This window comes from Plectropomus leopardus, chromosome 7 (genome assembly GCF_026936395.1).
Source record: "Plectropomus leopardus strain MGB_pleo_1.0 chromosome 7, ASM2693639v1, whole genome shotgun sequence".
Taxonomy (NCBI): Eukaryota; Metazoa; Chordata; class Actinopteri; order Perciformes; family Serranidae; genus Plectropomus; species Plectropomus leopardus.
Window position 1 is genome coordinate 12,926,030 of NC_142182.1, and position 20,212 is coordinate 12,946,241.

The following is a 20,212-nucleotide window of genomic DNA, read 5'->3' on the forward strand; positions in this document are numbered from 1 at the left end:
TTTGCAAAGGCTACCAGTGTACACAGAAAGTAGACATAAATAATGCAGTCATCTTTTCCATTATACTATAATGCCAACAAGAAATTTATAGTCTATCCAACCCCTTAATAGGCAGACATTTAAGTTGTGGGTGCTTTAGTCCTTATTATGACCATGTAGCGTACATAAATAAACTTGCTTGTCCAGTCTCGGGAATAAAAGCATAAATCAAGACGTGTGGCAATTGTATTTCTTTTATCCGTTAATGAAAGCAGTCTAAAACAAAAGTGTGTTTTAGTTGGCAGAGGTTTCTGCATGCGGGAGAGAAAGTAGGTTTGGAGTCACAAGGGATGAACATCATGTGCAGAGGACTACGTGTGAATACAAACAGAAGGAAATGCATTTGATAAACTAGCCCTATAGAGCCCATTTTCCACAATTTAAATTGCTGTATATCTGAGACAAACTCTTTATCAAGAGCTAAGAGAAGGTTGTAAGTGCCACTTGAACAAAAAGCCCCTGGTATGTTCTGGGTCAGCTGCTCCATTCTTTCATGTCAGTTTTATTTTAGAGAATACAATTTGAGGAACCTCTGCATCGTTTAAATTTTAGAGAGAACTGCTCATGCGGCTCCACGCTCTGACTTTGCCCACAAAGGATTCTAACGGAGACTGAAAATGGAGAAGAAAACTGCGAAAGTATTCTGCATTCATCCTCTATTGTTAACAGTATTCTTTCCACATGGCAGACACTCTTTCTTTATTATTCAAGCTGTGAATGATCTGGATGCATTATACTGTAACCATGACACACAACTCTCCATCTCTGGGTGAGGAGCTGCACGACAGCACCCATCCACTCATACATAAGAACTCTCTAATGGCTGCACATGGATCATTAGCCACTAATTACACAAATGTTCATAGTTTGACTGAAAATCCATATGTTCTATAGAGTAACTTCTGTATGTATCTACTACCTGTTTGCTTATAACCTGAATTTAAAGGTCCCATATTATGCTCATTTTCAGGTTCATACTTGTATTTTGGGTTTCTACTCAAACATGCTTACATGCTTTAATGTTCAAAAAAACACATTATTTTTCTCAAACCGTCTGACTGCATTCATGTAATGTCAGAAGTTCGGAGTTTCCGAGTTGGGAAATCATTCTTCCGACTTGTGTTCATGTGTTTTAAGGTCATAATGTGGGAACAACATGGAAGCTACAAAGCACATGGGTTGCATTTTAATGCTAATAGGATTTAAACAAGAGTTTGATAGCTGTTTCCAGCTTATTAATGACAACAAAGAGCAAAGAAGACAGATAAAGTGAACCATGATTTCAAATATATGTATTTCAAACTAATAAAATATTGCTTAAAAATAGCTTTACCTGACTTTTTATCAGGCTTTATGCTAAAAACAACCCAAAACACATCTCTAACTAATCTAGGTCACTACACATGTGATCAAAAAGTGATATTTAATTTGTGAATTAAAAAAAGTTTCTTACCATTGACCCAACATTTACTTCTGCCCGCTATGTTTATGCATTCATGATGTCAAGTCAGCAACTCGTGTTATGAAATTATCTCCGAGTTGCAGAGTTATCATATTTAGTTGTTATGTCATGTGAATTTTCCAAGTCATTCCAATCATTCCGACATCACATGGACGCAGCCTATCATTGCATCCAGGAATTGACTATAACTGAACTATTGCGGTACTTTTTTACCTTTATATAGAGTAGTTGTGACATCACAGATTCACAGTAGTCTTGACACCTCGTTTAAAGACACAATTTTGGAATACATGCTGTGTGCGTTTCTCTGTGAAACAAGCATTTTGATATTATCACAGTATTTATATGGCACTTGCGCCTGTTTTATATTAAACAAAGGCATGAAAATCTTACAATATGGGACCTTTAAATAATGTAGGATGAGACAGACCAGCCACTGTCCACTGACACCAGTTATTGACGAAAACTAATCCACCAACTTTCTGTTAACTTCAGAAAGAAGCTCCCTGATCCCCAGCAGCGCCTGAGTCCGGGAGGCCCGGCTGCCTTGTTACTTTACCATCACTCTCTGTCTTGTCTCAGCTAAATCGCATCAGCCCTCAATTGACCAAGTGTCACGCTTCAGAGGGAAGCCTGATATCTTCAGCCTCACAGACCTTTTACTTCTCCATTCTGCTTTCCTCAAAAGGTCATATTTTTACTTTTACAGCAGCACAAAGCACACTTTGCTCTGCACTACTTTTTTTCTGGCATCATATCAGCTTGTCAGACTTTAATTTGGGATAAAGGCAGGAAAAAAGAGAGGAAAAAGCCCATGGACCATGGTCTGATGCCTGGCTATGTATGACAATGAATCCTTGAAAATTTCTTTGCTGCTGGTCGATAAAAGCCTCACTTGGTTGTCTGATTTACTTATGAATTGAAAAATGAATACATTATTTTACCTTCTCACACCATCTCTGAAACACAGCAAGGAGGCCAGAGAGCATGGCTATTTGTATGCTCTGAAATAATACTTGATGACTTTTTTTTTGTGCCTCTCTTACATTAAAGACCCCCTGAGGTAAAATGAAAAAAGATGGCATGCTGGTTCTTGATTGCGGCAAAAACGTCAAAAAGCAGGAATAACACGCATAGTAGAAATCCATAATTCAAATGGCCTGACATGCGAAGCTCACTTGTAAGTAATTGTAAAGTAAGATGATTCACTTCACAATTTTTTTTCTTTTGCATCACAGTTGGACTGACATCTTGTTCTTATCGAGTAAGCCTGTGATGCACCATAGGAGAGTTCCCAAGGCAATATAGAAGCAAATTCTTCAGTAGATAAGATTAGCTTAAATTCAAAGCCAGCACACCCAGTAAGTTTCTGAACTATGGGTGTGATATATTTAACTACAGTGTTTCATCACTGCTGGTGTGTTTTTAATCAATATCTCCACAAATTAAAAAGAAAACTCGGAGCGCTATGAATGCATTTCAGACATCCAAACACGAACCCCTGCTGATACTCTGTCCATAACTCGCTTTCATCAAAATTAACTCTTTGTACTGAGCTCTCATTTTCATTTCATGGGGTCTTAAAATATTCATGCCGAATTGACTGGTTGCACATGAAAAAAAAAGAATCCAAGGTAATATCCCAGCAGCCAACAGGATATGAAAATTTAAAAACAAAAAGCTGAATTATCAAATAAAAAATATCACTGTGAGTTATCCAAAGATATATGACATTTCATGATAGACAGAATGTGGGTACGCACACAGCACAAAAACTAATATCTTCTTAATAACTTGTGTCGTGTCCTGAGTCACAGTCAAATTACTTATTGTTTGTACACTTCAGGCTTCAAATTGCAGTGTCTTTGCTGTTTCATGTTTCAGTGGAGCAGGGATAAAAAGGGGTGTTCAGAGATTCTCCCAGAAGAATGTAATACTGGCTGAGCACTAATCTGATCTCTCACTCGCACCTCTGGGTAACGATTCCCTCCTCTCCTCACCTACAACTGCGTTGTTTTTTCTAATTTAAATTTTCATTTATACCTTTCTTGATATCTGCACATACTATTTTTCTAATATTATTTTCTCTGAGCCAGGATGAAGATGCTCACATGAAAAAGGAGAGCAGGGGAAGAGAAATGTCATCTGCCTGTACTATGTTAACAGTGGGGAGAAAAAAAACAAGGCAAGCAGTGAGTAACTCTTTGCTCGCAGTGCTTGAACAGTCCTGTTGTTTGGTATGCAGTATGCTTATAGGTTATTCCCAGTGTGGGGAGCTCAAGGCTGAATCACGGTTTGTGCATAGTTTTTGGTTTTTTTTTTAAACCTGTGAGCAGGATAAGGGATGAGCTCCAGAGCTTTACAGTATAACTGCAAAGAAAGATATTCTTTTCATACATTAAAAAATGCTTAATGTTTGTGGATTGCTGGCTCAACATCGATTTAATATAATTATTCAAGCTCACTATTTGCTTCAAGAGAGCTTATTATTTTGCTTTTGTTATGTGATTCAATTTAAATTTGGTAAACACAAATTGATTCAGAAACAATTAACTAAAATGGTTTCATCCCTTTATTTTGACAATTGCACACATCAAAGAATGTGTTTACTTATGATTTCCCAAACAGGGTTTGGCTAATATTTTAGTCTGAGCAGTTAAATTACTTGTACTTTGACAGTGGCAGCAACAGCCTTCGTATTAGTGACATTTGCTGGAGTCTAAGCATTTATGTTGCTGTCAGTGGCAGCAACAATAATGGCAGTAATGGCAGCAGCAGTGATAGTGCCAGTTTATGCTTTTCAATCCAAAAGAATGAGTCGTTTCATTTCAATTTGACTATTGCAATTCAAAGTGCTTTCGTATTGATTGACACCAAAGCCAGAGTGATTTGATTATTTCTTTTAGCAATCAATGCATTTTATTGGCATCATTTATAATTGATGCATCGATGCAATGAACACATCTACAGAGCAATTCGGAGGCACTCCTTCTCCAAGTATTATGCAGTGATATTGTAAATGTCTGTACACAGTCTGACATGATGGAGTTCATAAGCCTGAGCCACTGCAGCAAAACATATCTGCAGCCTTCTTCTAAACTGTTCCAGCTGTCACTGATTTTTACACCAACTGCTCTGTAATTTACACCTGTATGCTGCACGTAAGGTAAAGGCAAACACCTTGACAGTTACATTTGCTCTGGGTAAAAATATGTAACTGAGGGTTTGTGTGAATAATGTCACACTCGACACCTGCACACACATATATTATATCTGATCTACGCCTCTGATAGTCTGCTCACGTACATACAGTCCTTCTCCATTGCAAAGGACCCTTCAGGAACATTCAGAGAGAGGAACCAACAAAATACTCCTGCAACAAGTTCCCCCTTACTGAATTTTAAAATAGTCAGAAGACTACGCCACAGAGGTGTTGATTCAACAGTGCAATGAGTTTCGCGGACCTATTTTCTAAAGCTCACCCTGTCTAACCCTACCTCTTCAAATCAACAACAAAAACTAAAACCTCTTAACATGCCATCCTGGTGAATCAACGGCACTCTGACAGTCTCAACAAAACACCGGGATTCGCATTAAAATGCTTTTTTTTTTTATCAGACTCTTTTGTTGACACTTACATTAGCATTATTGTCATGAATTGTGAATAATACATACGCAATGATGCAAAAATAGACAAAAGGAAACATTCTTCATTCGAGCTCTGCATTAGCTCGACAAGCAGGGTCTTGACAGGACTCACAAGATCACAAAAATTACTCTAAGAATTCTTGAATAAACTGGATCAATTGTAATGTAAAAATAAGATTGACACTGATTATTAATTAAATAAACTGCACCATGTGGAAAAAAGTGTCATTAAGGATGTTCATTACGACTTGTTTCCCTGACACTTAAATAGAGGTTTAAACTTGGACTAGTCGACTAGTCAAAACGTAAGAAAATAATCCAAACACAGTCAAAATTTTATGTATTTTATGTCCCTGCTGGTTGGATTCATGGCAAGAATGTGCATAATGCAATGTTAATTCCACTAGGGACAAAACTTGATGATCACTAACATTTGGTAAAAGTTTTTGGTGATAATAGGGGGGAAAAACAGCTGTATTGATATCGGTTGTCAGCCAAATGAGTTGTTATATATCAGCACATCAAATATCAGCAAAATAATCCAACATCCTGCATCCTGTAAAACATGAAAACAACTTACTGCATAAAAGTTTACAAATAACATTTCATGAAAACAATATTCTTTAGACAAATACATTTTTAGGAAAGGCACCTGATTATTTTTACAGCCTTTTCACTGAGTGAAAGTAGTTGCATAAAACAGTCATAATTTCAAATATAAATTTTCCAGACTAGTATTTTAGGAGCCCACAAGCAAGGGTAGCAACATTACTCGATGATTCTGCTTATTGCGCACATCCCAATTAATGATATGATTTTTTTTTGGCATCAAACATATGCCATGGCACTGCATGTTTACACTGCTATAAAACTCCACATATATGCCACAAAGAATAGCTGTGGAGGTGGAATATTGTAGGTGAAGAAGAAGACAAATGCAAAGTGGTGGCTATTGTAGTTGAAGCCAAGCCTGAATTATATTGTCGCTACATTGTTCTCTGTGAACAAAAGTCAATGCTTTAGAAAAGGAATGTTCTATCTTCAATTTACTCAAGGCCATCTCAAGTCAATAATGGGCAGATTATGAATCTGAGTGGTCTTAAAAAAGACCTCCCTGAGGATAAAAGACCCAAATGGAGGCAGACAATGCACATGCATGGCTGCCTCCATATCTCAGAGGAACAGAGAGCAGTCTGATAGACTTCATCCTTTGCCACACACTTGATCTATACCGCCTGGTCTTTCAGTGATCCTACACTCTTCACGAAAACAAAAACCATCTTCTAATCTTCCTCCTTTTCCAGTCCAAAACCTAAGTTTAAACTAGTTACCAATGCACTGTAAGTAGCATGCAGAACTAGAATTTTATATGGCCAAAGATTCTTTAGTTATAAAACAAACTTTTGAGTACCTTTTGAGTAATGATTTCTGCACATCTCTGGCAAAGCACCAACCCATTTCTTGGAGACATTTTTGGAAACAGCTAAAAGGTCTGTGGCTGCAGGCTCCATATAATGAAGTGGTGCATTTAAATGAGAGACAGCTCTGGGACGACCAAGTACACTTCACCCAGATCAGTAAACACTGAAATAAACTGGAAGCTAGAGGATGAAGAAAGGGAGGAGAGGACAGCTGAAGGAGGGGAGACAGAAAGAGAGAGCACAGAGGAAAGAAAGCAAGAAGAAGAAGAGAGACAGACCCGCAAACAACCTGCAAATATTGGAAGTTTTAAGAGGAGAAGGGATTAAAGAGGATAGAGGGTGAAAATGGCCAAAAGCCACAAAGAGAAATGACAAGATTGGAAGCAACATTTCCCAGTGGATTTTATTGGGTACTGTGATAGCAGGACACTGATGCAAGTATAGAATACCTTATATATCCTTAAAAAACAGATATAAGTTGTGTCCACATAGATACAACATACTTAAAGTACTTACTGAATACTACATATTTAAAGAGCTAGTTCCCAAAAAATGAAAATTCAGTCGTTATCGACTCACCCTCATGCCACCCACTCATGCTGGGTGGAGTTTTATGGTCCACAAATCACTGCCGGAGTTTCACATGAAAAGGTTTTCTCCCAAACATTTGAAGCACCTGTTAAAAAATACATAATAAAACCACAAAATGTCTCCATACTGCTCGTCCGAAGTAATGCGAATATCCTGAGGCCCCAAAGTGCCATACACACAGTAGTTTTAAATCTGACAAAGGGATTTGTTGCTTGCTGCTAACTCTCTCTATGTGTGTGGGGGAGGCTTCCGTGAACCATGTTAACCCTGGCATGCAGATACCACAAACTGACGTTAGTCTCTCATGCTCATGTGAATGCGGCTCCCACACTAGTGGCTACAGGCTACAACAAGGCTAAAAAAACATGACACCAGTAATGTTTTTCAAAACAACTTGGCATGTCGGGGCTTTTTTTTAATGTTTAGATCTTGGTCACCATTTGCTTCAATTGTTTGGGACATGAGTGTGACGCCTTTTCCCTGTAAAACTCCGGCAGTGTTTTGTGGACTATAAACCTTCACCCAACTTTCTATCAGCATGAGGGTGAGTAGATAATAACAGGATTTTTATTTCTGGGTGAACTATCCCTTTAAGAGAAAAGGCTAAAAATAAACACAGGAAGACAGGCATACAAAAAAGGAGCCCTCAGCCATAGGCGTCTCATTTAAATTTCATAATTAAGTACAAATGGAACTATGAAGAGGACGACTTTTTTCTTTAAATGCCAAATGGCCTTAAGAACAAGGAAAATGTTTGGTAATGTATTGCCAACAAAAAATGCTCCCCCTTAGGCAGCACTGGAGTCAATCTACTGCAAATAATATGCTAGCAATTTTCTCCATGGCAACCTAATGCCAGAACAGGCTGTAGACTGGTGTGCCAGCGGGCAGACAGTCACAGGGGTTTTACAGTGTGGCTGTGAGGCAGTAAGAATGAGCAGAAGGTTGTACCAAACACAACGATAACTAACCATCACAAACTCACACACAAAGAGAAACAGCAAGAGAGAGGAGAGAACAGGGCATGTAGCCACCCAGCACAGAAATACCAACCAAGACAGAACGAAAGGTTAAAGAAATTAGTTTGTAGTGCTGGCAGGAAGTTTCTCGGTTACACATTTGAAATTTAAAAGATGTTTAATGTCAATAAATTGTAAACTAATCTTTTTCAGAGAATTATTTTTATGTTAATTTTTGCTGGGTAAAAGCGAATAAAAAAGGCATTCTATCTCTTGATACGGGGTGATATAAAGGGTGATAAAAAGCTACAGGGCTGGTTTATGCTTGTTAGTCTAACATGGCTTTGGCTAGAGCCTTTTAGGCTACCCACGTAGGACATATTTACAACCTCAAGTTGCTTCACAAAGAGGCAGCATCTGGTTGTCAAGAAAAGGCTGCAGCTTACAAAAATAATCAGATGACAGGAAAGAGAACTTTCCTATCAAATCCTCAAGTGCTACCACATTACATTCATTTTTCCACCATATATTTACACACCAAGGACTCCACAACCGAGCCGTACTTCAACACACTGAATAACACTGAAATTCCCAAATTTTTGACTAAAATGACCATTCAAGCTCACTGCCAGTTCACTCTCACAAAGTTTTTACAATTAAATCCAATTCCATTATGTGGTGGCAAGAATTTCATGATAGTAATGCTGTAGTATTGAAATGGTATCTATCAAAATGACTCTGTATTGGTGAGATATGACTGAAAATGGGCGATCTAGTTCATAGCTGAGTGGTTAGAGCACATTGTCCATGAACGCGAATGCCCTGAGAAGCAATTACCCGGTTTATTCCCATACTCCCCACATTTCCTGTCTCCATCACTATAAAATAAAGACATAAAATGTCTGCAAAAATATCATTAAAAAAGTAAACAGGAAACCTGTGTGCCTCATCTTGAAATGTGTGCAGTTTTGGAGTTTGTCATGCAGCTTAATGATGTTTGGGAGGAAATGGTGCTGTGAGAGCAGAAAGTAATTTAAGGTATGTTTGTCAATCAATCTGTATGAATATTAATATGTTGAATTAATAATGATGAACACACCAACAGTATAGTTCCCAACCAGTTGAAAATGTAAACACACCAAGAGCAAAGCTGCATATTTTTACACTTTTTTTTGCTCCTCTTTAGCAGAGAGCAAACACCTCCCAAATACAGTCATTCCCCAGGACAGCAGTCATCTCTGAGTAAGACAACATTTAAAAACCCACATAGAGTAGTATTACATTTCATAGTTATATATGATGCTTGTTTGCTATCATGACCATACTTTATGACAACCAAGCCTCACTTATATGAAATACCTTTCATTTTTGTGTGATAACTTCACTTTTTTCACAATTTTGTCAGTTTTGTCTATAGACTGCATAAAAGAAGTGGCCAACAGGAGCCAACACAACCGATCACAAAAGTGAGGTCTGATTGAATAGAACTCAAACAATAGACCCTATGACTAAATAACCCTACGTCTCACTTGATTTATTATCTCAGTGAAAATATTCCCAATGAGTTTATGGTCAGCATGATATTCATTTTGTAAATTCTAGTCTAATTTAGAGTTAAATAGACAATAAAACAGGGTTTGCTTTAGGGTGTGGCTACACTGCGATTGACACGTTGCTACAATAGTGACGTCCTCGGTATCTCAGTAACATCAGCCCCTCACTTCTCCAAAGTTCCATTTTCCAATACAAATATGGTCACTTTCTGCTCCAAAAAAGCCAAAATAGCAACGGCAGAAATGCCAACTGGAGGAGTCACAATGAACCAGTGGGTGAAGTCATGGTGCAAGTCCATATATTTCATATAGTCCATGGTTTTGTCAAGATCATGTGCATTTTGGCAAAAACAATGACATAATGAAGTTGTCTAATACGTCGGGGAATGCTAAAGCTTTGTTTCAAGGCAGTTTAACTCCACTGCTAAGCCAGTAAATTCACATTTGAATATGAGTGCTTGTTTACATTGGGGATCAGACAATATGGGATTAATCACTTCTGAGTCATCTCAAAAGATAAATATCAGTCCTACAAAGTGAATATTTATCTATCAAAAAATACACACTGAACAAAGGGAAAAAAAGACAAACAAATCATTCTGAAAATGACTTGGGACATCAGTTTGTCAGAGCGAAAACATAAAACAAACAAATGCAAAACAAAAACAAGAGAATCTTACTCTCTCTTAGAATATTCTCCTGGTACCATTATAATATATTAGTACCTCTGAAGACTCTTTCTATTGCGAATCGTTAGAGCCAACGGCAAGACTTCATAGCTTTTATTCAGAGAGGCACTCCTTATTCCCCTTCAAAGTCCTGGGGGAAATCGAAGACAGCAAATACTGCAGGTGCAGGCATTGCTGCAGAACAGTGTAGTACGGGTTTATGAGTGAAACCGGAGTGGCGAAGTGTGAGGATATGAACATCTCAAAACGAGTATGCACTGGAGAGAAAACAACAGGCTGAGACGGAGATGGAGAACTAGAGAGAGAGGGAGAGAGACTTACTTTTGATGTTCCTTTTAATAAAGTATTACCTTAAAATGAGGACAAAAACATCAGCAAGTCAAACAACTGAACTGACACACACACACACACACACACACACACACACACACACACACACACACACACACACACACACACACACAAAAACACACACGCCTCCCAATTGCACTCTAGCCAAATGAAAGCAAAGATAAAAGCAATGACACTATCTGATATAATCAGCCCGACGCAGCTCATGTTACAAATAAAAATTCAAATATAAAATAATCAAACTCTGCTCACCCACAGAGGAAAGTGCCCTTGTGCATTCTCAAAAAGCATCAGTGCCATTTCTTAATCGATAAAACATGAACTTAATCTTGACGTGCTGTGACCAGCACACACAGCCACCAGACCCAGAGAGAGTGAGATGTATTTCATCTATTCATTTTGTTGCATTCCTTGCCAATACACCTCATTTGAATTGAATTGACAGAGAGAGAGAGAGAGAGAGAGACAGAGAGAGAACTGGCTTGTAGGCTGGTGCATCACACAGTTGGCAGGGTATCATGAGTAATGGACAATGGCCTTGGAGCGCATTACATTCTACCTAGCACAGAGCTGGTGTGTGTTTGTGCGAGTTTGGGGCTGTGAGGGTATAAAATTGGAAAACAGCAGTCTGAAAAAGCAAAATTGCGGCAGGAATATTGAATTTTGAAGGAATGTTATAGTGCAATCACCCGACACAGGGTGGCTGCAATCAAACATTTGCTCACCAGATGGAAATTACCTGTTACCTCTGCAACACGAGCCAGCAGTTTTTTTTTCCTGCAGCTTTTGAAAAGGGGGCCAGACAAAGCAGCTGGAGCAGAAGGTGGGAAGTTGGATAACCTGTGTTTTGTTTATTTCAGATTATACTATAGCCAATGTTTTGAGTATGTTGACTATAAATAGAAAGAGACCAAAAAACCCAGATGGAGAGATGTAGAAAGAGAGAGAGTTGGAAAGAGAGACACAGAGAGAGGCTCTGGCATTAGACGTCTACTCCACAGAGCGGGGTGATTCAGTCTGTCAACGCCCACAGAGCCTGCCCATCCTCATAAAAACAATGATTCTGACTCGGCTCACCAAGAAAACAACGTGACATTTAGCTGTAAACCCTGGTCTAAAACTCCCACGCAGACACAAAAGCGTTATTGGGAGGAAAAAAAACACATCCTATTGAACAGATTACAGAGAAACAGATATAACGACCCTCTGTGACAACTTGTAAAAAGCCGATGCATGCTGGAAAGTCTCGATGACATTTACACTTAAACCCTGCATGCACGCACACTCCAACAAGCACGCTTTCTTCCCCTCACGCCCACTCAAATAAAATTAAGCTGAAGCATAATGAGTGAATCTGCAGATATGTAAGGATGCACCAAGACAATAAGGCATTTCTGAGCACTGCAACAAATAATCAGTTACGTGATGATCCCGTAATCACATTAGTGATAAAAATCCCATTACCTCCTGATTATACATCAGCCTCCTTGCTGTCTTCAAGTGCTCTGTAGAACAACCAATGAGGATGATAGAAAAATGACTAAGCCGTTTCCCCTGAAGGTCCCCAGCCATACAAAGCCTTACTTAACCCATAGCCTCACATAACCCGCACAGCATGGACCCTGACTGCACATAGCCTGTAGATCATCCTTCTTTCACAGCAACCACTCTGGGAATAGACACTAAAATAAAACTTATTTGGGTGCCTCTGTGAAACAATGACTAAAGATGTACTCACACAAAATCTAATTCTAGACAGTGGATAATACTAAATTTCACCCTTTCAGTCATTTCGCACTCATGCTTTTCGGCTGGTAATGCCATACTCTCTTAGCTATCTTTCTTTTTTTTTTTTGTTGTTGCCAGTCTCTCCCACACGCACATGCAGCCTTCCTGCTATGCTATCACCACATGTCTCACTTCTACTCTTCATATTTTTCCAATGGGAAATGTCAATTATCTCAATTTTTTCTAACCTCTTTCCTACTTCACCTTTTTTCCCTATTATCCATCTTCTCTAAACTTGCAGACATCTTTATCGACTGTTGGAATATCTGCCTTTCACATCAAAACTGAAAAAGAAGCTCCACTGCAGCGTTTCTTCCAGAGAAAAGCACAACAGGAAAGGAGACAGACGTCGTGTGGGCTGGGGTGTCATGCACCCAGAGCCACAGAAAGGTAGTGATGGTTGGCTGGGGTGAGATGAGTTGCTTTGTTTTTAGGACCCACTTTGGGGCTACATTCCCGTTTGGGGACCTGAGCAGCTTAATGTCAGATGTATTAAAATGACAAGCTGCCATATGGCATCAGAGATGACAGCCATCTTAGAAGATTCGTTCCTGTGACTGCGTCTAGCTCTACTCTTTTAACTCAATCACAAATTAACAGAAGGGGGAAAACAATACTACACATCTCCACATTTATCTAGTGGTTTAACGGACAGAATAGAAGCTGGAAATGTCTTTGAGGTTTGGGTGAAATGAGGGAAGAAGAGATAAACAGGAGGAAGAAAGCCATAAAAGTTTTTTTCAGGGAAAGTGATCACATAAGAGGAATATGAAAGAAGAAAAATTGCCTTGTTCGGAGGAAGAGACACTTTTTTTCTCTTTGCTCCACAGTATTGTGTCCCTGGGTGATTGTGTAGAATATGTATGTGCGCTCTGTGAGCCGAATATTGAACGTTTCATTTTACCCAATTCACTAAGACGAGAGATTGATTCTCTATTTAGAATTCAGAGAAGCAATTAAGGGTAAAAGTCTGTTAGGGGCCATTACACCTAATGTACACTTTCTTCGAATGGGCAGTACAATGAGTTTAGACTGTTGGAACAACTGTAACTATCCAGATCAATACTAAATGAACTCCAGATCCAAGCAGAATGTAAGTCCGTCAGACAAGCTCAATGCTGAATACAATTTAATATAAGGTGGTGGACGATAAGGAGCGTTTAATAATGACACGTGTGATCTTGCCCAGATTGCCGTAAACCCATGTGACAATGGTTCTCTACCAGAGACTAAAAACATCTGCACACCCAACAAAGCTTTATCTTTGACAAAATAAAGAAAGCAAAGATAAGCTTGAATTGATTTTGCAAACCTCTCTTTCAAAAGATCCTCTTTATTTGAGGTGGGGAGAAGAGGGGTGGGAATATGCAGAACCACCTACGCATATTCCTAAGAAGTAATCCAGAAGGCTGTTCACTGACGTGTGTAGCACTCAGGCAGCTCCACAAAGACACATGCAAATGAAGTAAAGTCTCAAGTGGAGCAACAGGGGGAAGAGGGGACCAAATAGCGAATCACTGTCAACTGCTGAGTACAAATATGGAAGAGCTTAGCCTTGGAAGCATTTTCATAGTCAAAGGACTTAACACACAACTGAAAGAACAATAAGTCACTACCTCTTCCCCAACTACCCCTCCTGTTCTACCCCTCTTCTGACAATGATTTTTCTTTCGCCTGTCTGCAAACTGTATGACACAACAGCTCATTTAATTAAAATGACTTGGCAATACCAAAAACAGGAGCCAAAGTGGTGGCAATAAAACTAAACTACCTACATCATACTTAAAAATAACTACCTTCCTTGAGACCCCGAAATAACAGCCTTATTATTCCTGTCTATTCCTAACACCACTCTGTAAACACGACTGTCTGCCAGTGTGTTTGGAAGTCATGCATGCCCCACTTAAGCTACAAGAAATGGAGGAGGCCACACTTTTGCAATCCGCTGCAAAAACAGGATTGCCTAGAGGGGTCATGTCTGACTCTCTGATGCTCGGCTTTGATGTTCAACAGTTTGTAACATTGATGTTCACCTGCAAGATGTAGCTGTGTATGTGCATGCAGTTGGGGCTGGACAATATATCAATTTTATATTGATATTGTGATATAGGACCAGATATTGTTTTAGATTTTGGATATCATAACATCTTACTGAATGTCTTTTCCTGGTTTTAAAGGCTGCATTGCAGTAAAGTGGTGTCATTTTCTTAATTGAGGATATTGTTCTAGCTGTTCTATTATTTGCCTTTACTAGGGCTGCAACAATTACTGTTCAATTAACAGCCAACTCATTTTTAAAAAAAATGATGAATCGGTTGCAGTATTTTTTAAAGAAAAGGAGAAAAAAAGCTATTACTGGAGCTTCTTAAATTTTAATATTTTCTGGTTTCTCTATTATTCTATGACAGAAAACTGATTACATTTCAGTTAAAAAACAAGCTATTTGAGGACATCATCTCGGGCGACTGACATTTTTTAACCATTTTCCGACTTTTTTTTCTTTTGACGAAACAAAAAATAGATTATTCTAGAAAAAAAATCAACAGATTAAAGTAGCAGCCCAGTATTTACCATCTTAGTCATCATATCATCTTGTCAAAAATTGAACTGAGTAAATATTTAGTGAGAGCACCAACAGTCAATGCAACGATATCATCACAATATCGATATTGAGGCATTTAGCAAAAAATATTATGATACTGATTTTCTTCATATCGCCCAGCCCTACATGCTGTGATATAGACAGTTAAATATGGGTACGTCTCCTAAATATGTACAGACTCATGCATTCACACACACGTACTGTGAATAGGACTTACATTGCCGTGGTTGATGAAACCGTGTTCCCTGGCGATGCGGTCTGCTTCCTCTGGCCCCCCATTGATCTGGACAGCCCAAGTGTTGGTGTAGACCTCTGCAGCATTAATCCACTTCAGTTCTGCCGTCAGGAGGACATGGACTGTCCATAAGTGAAGCAGGGCCACCCTGGCATCCATGAAAAGGAGAGCACTTCACAGGGCAGTCTATCCGTCCGTCTGTCACTGCTTTCCCGGGCAGAGTGGGGCTGCTCTACCTTACAGCGGCAAAGTAGAACAGTGGCCTAGAGATGAGAGGACAGAACAAGCTATAAACACAAACATGGCCTTCTTAACTGGGTCACTTTTGGGCCTGAATTACCTACTGCAGATACCATTCAGAGTATAAACCATAAACTGCAGCAAAAATATGAGCAGCACACCCACAGACCTTATCATGCATCATACTTAGCTCGCTGTTCACTGTCAAACTCAGAGGGAAAAAAACATCTTCATAAATGTGCAAAGCATAAATATTAGGTCGAAACAGAGAAGGGTTCTGTTGAAAACAGAAACGTTTTCCAGTCCTCCCTCATCCTTTTCAGACCTGAAATGGTAATATATGATAATGAAATACAGTAGGCATGTTGCTGCAGTACAGGACGAGCTCTATGCGAACCAGTACGCAGCTACAGAAGTTGTGGCAGCTGGACAGGCCAAAGGCGTTTTATTGAGAGGACATTTAAACGCTCACTCAGGCACCACTCTTAATTTTAGGCTATTCCAAGAAATTTAAATTAATCCAACCACTTATTAGGTATGAGAAGACACTGTAAAGCATATTTTAACTGAATAGTTAAATAACAAGCGTGATAAAAAGGACCATAATTTGAGCACATGTTCAAAAGAAAAAGGTTTCCAGGCTGGGGCATTTTGCGGGCTTTTGATTTTGTACGTCTTTGAGTGGTTGGAAAGGAGCCCGTAAGTCACACATAAAAGGAAAGTTCTGTGTTAAGTTAACTGACTCTAAGTGAGACAGACGATGATAAGGTGTGGGATCCACTACGTGTTAGAGTCCGTCCTAGGAAAGATGAAGAGGAGGGAGGTGATGCAGGTGTAAATGCTTGTCCACTGCTGCTGATCCCACCAACGTGCCATTCAGCAAGTCAATCCCTTCTACACTGATGTCGAAAGGAATACTTTAAGTGTTCAATTTAAGCCTTTTGAATTGAACACATTTAAGTCAGTTGTGTTCACTTCTGACTTTCTGCTGGATTTTCTGGGAGCTTTAAAAATTCAAAGAAATTGAATTTAGAATATAAACCTTCCTAAACTGAAAGCACATCTAAGAGAGGGGATAAATCCATGGGTGGAAATATCTCTTACGATTTGGTTTGAAATTCTCACAATGTGGAGCAGGTCAGGATGTTACAATGGGTTGCATATGATACTGAGTTTATTCCAAACAGAACAAATACAAGGTTTAAATCCTGGAAAAGGGGACCTGAAAAGAATGGGAGCTCGTGAAGAAGTAAAAAACTAGAACCCTCCATTATTAATGGATCAATATGGCTTAACCTGTCAGGATTTTTACATATACTCGTAACTGAGGAACTTTTTAGACCGAATGATAAGAAGGGAAGTCAGATGGGTGAGAGTTAGAAATTTAAAAAGTGTTTATCTCAGAATATGGTCTTAATTCTGGCAGGAAGTTAATATTGAAACTATATAAAGTGGAGTAGAAAAATTAAAAGGAAATGACACATTATGTATGAAAAAGAAGTGGGAGAAAGAGGCAACTATTCAGTTATCAGTGGATGAATGGAAATAGATCAATGAGCAACGTTTAAAACAACTTGCTCCTTATTCTGGAGAGAATATGAATTGAAAATATTATACACTTATATGCCAACACTGGCATATAAATAATATCAAGAAACAAAGTATCAGATCACTTCCATGTTTTGTTGGGGTTGCCCCTCTATCCGCATTTACTGTTTAGAACAACAGAAATGTACAGAGAAAATACTGAGGATAAAATGTTCCCTTACATTTGAGATATTATACTGGGGGAAAATGGAAATATGATTAAAAGGGTTTGGAGACCAATTTTTTAGGATAAGGTAACTGCAAGTAAAAAAGCTATCACTAGAAAATGGATGAAGACAGGAGTACTGTCTTGGAACAGGACAAAATGAATAGAATTTGGGAAAAACTGATTAAATATATATCCCCAAATAGAGAATAGAGCGTGAAAATTGAAGAATCCCTCGGTTCATTTTAACAGATTTGGGCTGTACTTTCACTAGTTACAATGGAAAAAAAGTACATAGAGTTTTACCAAAAAAAGTACAGAATAGAGGATGGTTTTTTTTCTTCTGCGAGCCTTTTCACTTTCCTTTTTTGATTTATATATTTCAAATTACTGACTGAAAGGGTTTGGACAGATACATATGTGTATGTATGTGTATGTGAATGTGTAAATGTATGTTTAAATGTAACTGTGCATGCATATACACATATGTGTATGTATGTGAATATATGTGTGTATAAGAGGAAATAAAGTCAGACATGCTGATGTAAAGATGTGTATGAAGTCCTCCTCATGGATCTTGAAGTCAGTCCGTTCACTTATTATTTCGATCATTATTAAATGTTATCTTAAAAAATACAGAAAATGTATAGAGGAGGACAAATGTTTTATGGGTTTCTTGGTTATCTATCTCAATGAAAACAGAATTAGACCATAAACACCCAATATCAATCTTAGCAGTTACAAAGGGAAGTAAAACTGGGGAAAAGAATTGAGCACATAGGCTGGTTGTTCTACTCGTCGCAATCGCTGGATGTCCTCGGCAGTATTCTTTGTTTTAGCCTGGCGAAGATGCCAAAGTTAGGTCAGAATACATCAGTACCAATGGGCAATAAAAGTGACTGAGCACATACATGCTCACCCCTTTATTTTGAGCACTCCATGAGATAATTAAACGCTCCAACCTTGCGTCACACTGTCACACAGTTGTGCTCACAAGATTTTCCATGACCTATCAGGCAGACTGTCATGACATTTGCTCAGCAGTTTTAGACAACCAAGGAGATAAACCATTTTGACTCTAATGACCATGTGGTTTTTCCTCCATGGCAACCCTCAGGACAAATTGACATTTTTTATCCCAACTCCCTTAAGGCTTTGGTGAAATCATCACTGTGGTGTTCATTCCAAGAGTTTCAAGCTGTGGTGCGTGCTGAACTCTGCAAACTTTCGAGGGTTGCTCTGCAGCTTTAGACTTTCAGTCTTGTTAATGAACTTTTGAAAAACAACAGGAGCTTATGTCTTCTCCAAAGTACCGCAAACCTGCAGGAGAACAGACTGCTCCACTGACCACTGTGCATGAGTGTTTTCAGACTCCACATAGAGCATTAAATATGAACAAAAAAAAACCCAATGTATTTTCACAGTGCATTCAAATTAAGTGGTGATCATTTTGGTAGTAGGTGGCAGTTCACCTCCCCACCAAGTCTGTTCACCTCCTGACACCACTGTGCTGGTATAGATGGCACATAATAACAGGGGGAAACAACAAACAAAACAGCACGTGGCAGCACCGACAGTACCGGGGAACAGTTCAGGGATTTGACGATGTTACTGTCCAAATATAGCTTCACATGATCTGGGCCAACATAGATATACAACAGGACTGAAAACACCTTAAACTTTAGATATTCTTGGAAACGGGGGCAAGGTTTGTCACAACTGCTCAAGCTTTGATCATGTTAAAAAAAAATCCTTTTAGTGAGAGCATCCATATTGATTTTCCACAGTGAATATGGGTCCTGTCAAATAACTGGCTCCTTCTGGAGGACTAGGAAAATAAAACCTTCTAACTCTAATTGAAAGACTGCTTGGCAGTGTACAATCTGAAATGTAGCAAGGTAATTGGTTTTCAGGTAAGTTCTCCCTTCAATCCAATGTCCAAAACAGGGAAGCATTTCAGAACTTTTTTTTATCAACACTCCAACACCCTTGCCCTTCATTCACCCAAACAATTACCCCCTGTTGCTGGAGGATTGTGCACATCTGAACTATTCAAAGAGGAGACGCTCACTGAATACATTTATGGCTTCACAGATATGTTTAGGAGTGGGTGTGACTGGAGAGCAGCAGGAGAGGTGGTGGAAACATGACCAGGGGCTGTCACTCCTCCCGTGGTGCAATTCTTCTGAGCTCATTAGATGCTATGCTGGAGTGACAAAAACAGGAGCAGGGGGTCTGCTGTCAATGAGAGGGCTGAGAGAGGGAGTGATACATGGGAGACAGAGGAGGAGAGAGATGAGGGTATCCCTCCCCTTTGCAGCATTGCAGAATATAACGAGCACATAATAACACAACACCCCAAACACCTTCCATCAAAACACAGCCTGAAGAGGAGTTAACAAGAGGCTGCTTACTCTTACAATATACATCAAAGGCCTAAAACTGAGCTGAAACTTCAACCTTCAAACCACAGGAGAACCTAAGACTTTAGGATCTAAACTGCAGTGGAAAACAGAAAATCGGTTGCATAACCTCTTTCGAGATTAGCAGCATACTCAAGTAAGTGAGCCTGTAGAAATGCAGAGGTGGATAAGTGACCTGTGGACCCGCAGTACGCTAAAATAACATGACAGCTTTGAATTATTAATTCAACCACCTTCTGTTTCAAGCTATTGACAGACCTCCAACTGTAGTTCAATATCTCAAGGCAATAAGCATGGTGAGAATTTTTGATCAAAGATTCCTGTTTTTCAAAAAAAAAAAAAAACAATAAAAAAAGCCAACTTTCTATTATTGAACAGCAGCAGCAACAACAACAGGTAGTTCCTTTCAGAACATTTTGCTAAGACGTTCTGTTTAGAAAATTCATAATGACAAATCC

The 20,212-nt window shown here is 39.0% G+C and overlaps 1 protein-coding gene across 4 annotated transcripts in view; it reads right to left on the reverse strand.

Annotated features, from left to right (window-relative positions):
* The window catches only part of furinb (furin (paired basic amino acid cleaving enzyme) b), a 111,535-nt gene that overhangs the window by 82,461 nt on the left and 8,862 nt on the right, over positions 1–20,212 (reverse strand). For all 4 annotated transcript variants that reach the window (XM_088079971.1, XM_088079972.1, XM_042495968.2 and 1 more), the window contains exon 2: positions 15,321–15,601. In XM_088079971.1, the coding sequence (XP_087936097.1) occupies positions 15,321–15,497 (177 nt within the window). In that variant the 5' untranslated portion in view covers positions 15,498–15,601. The remainder of the gene's footprint in view (positions 1–15,320; positions 15,602–20,212) is intronic.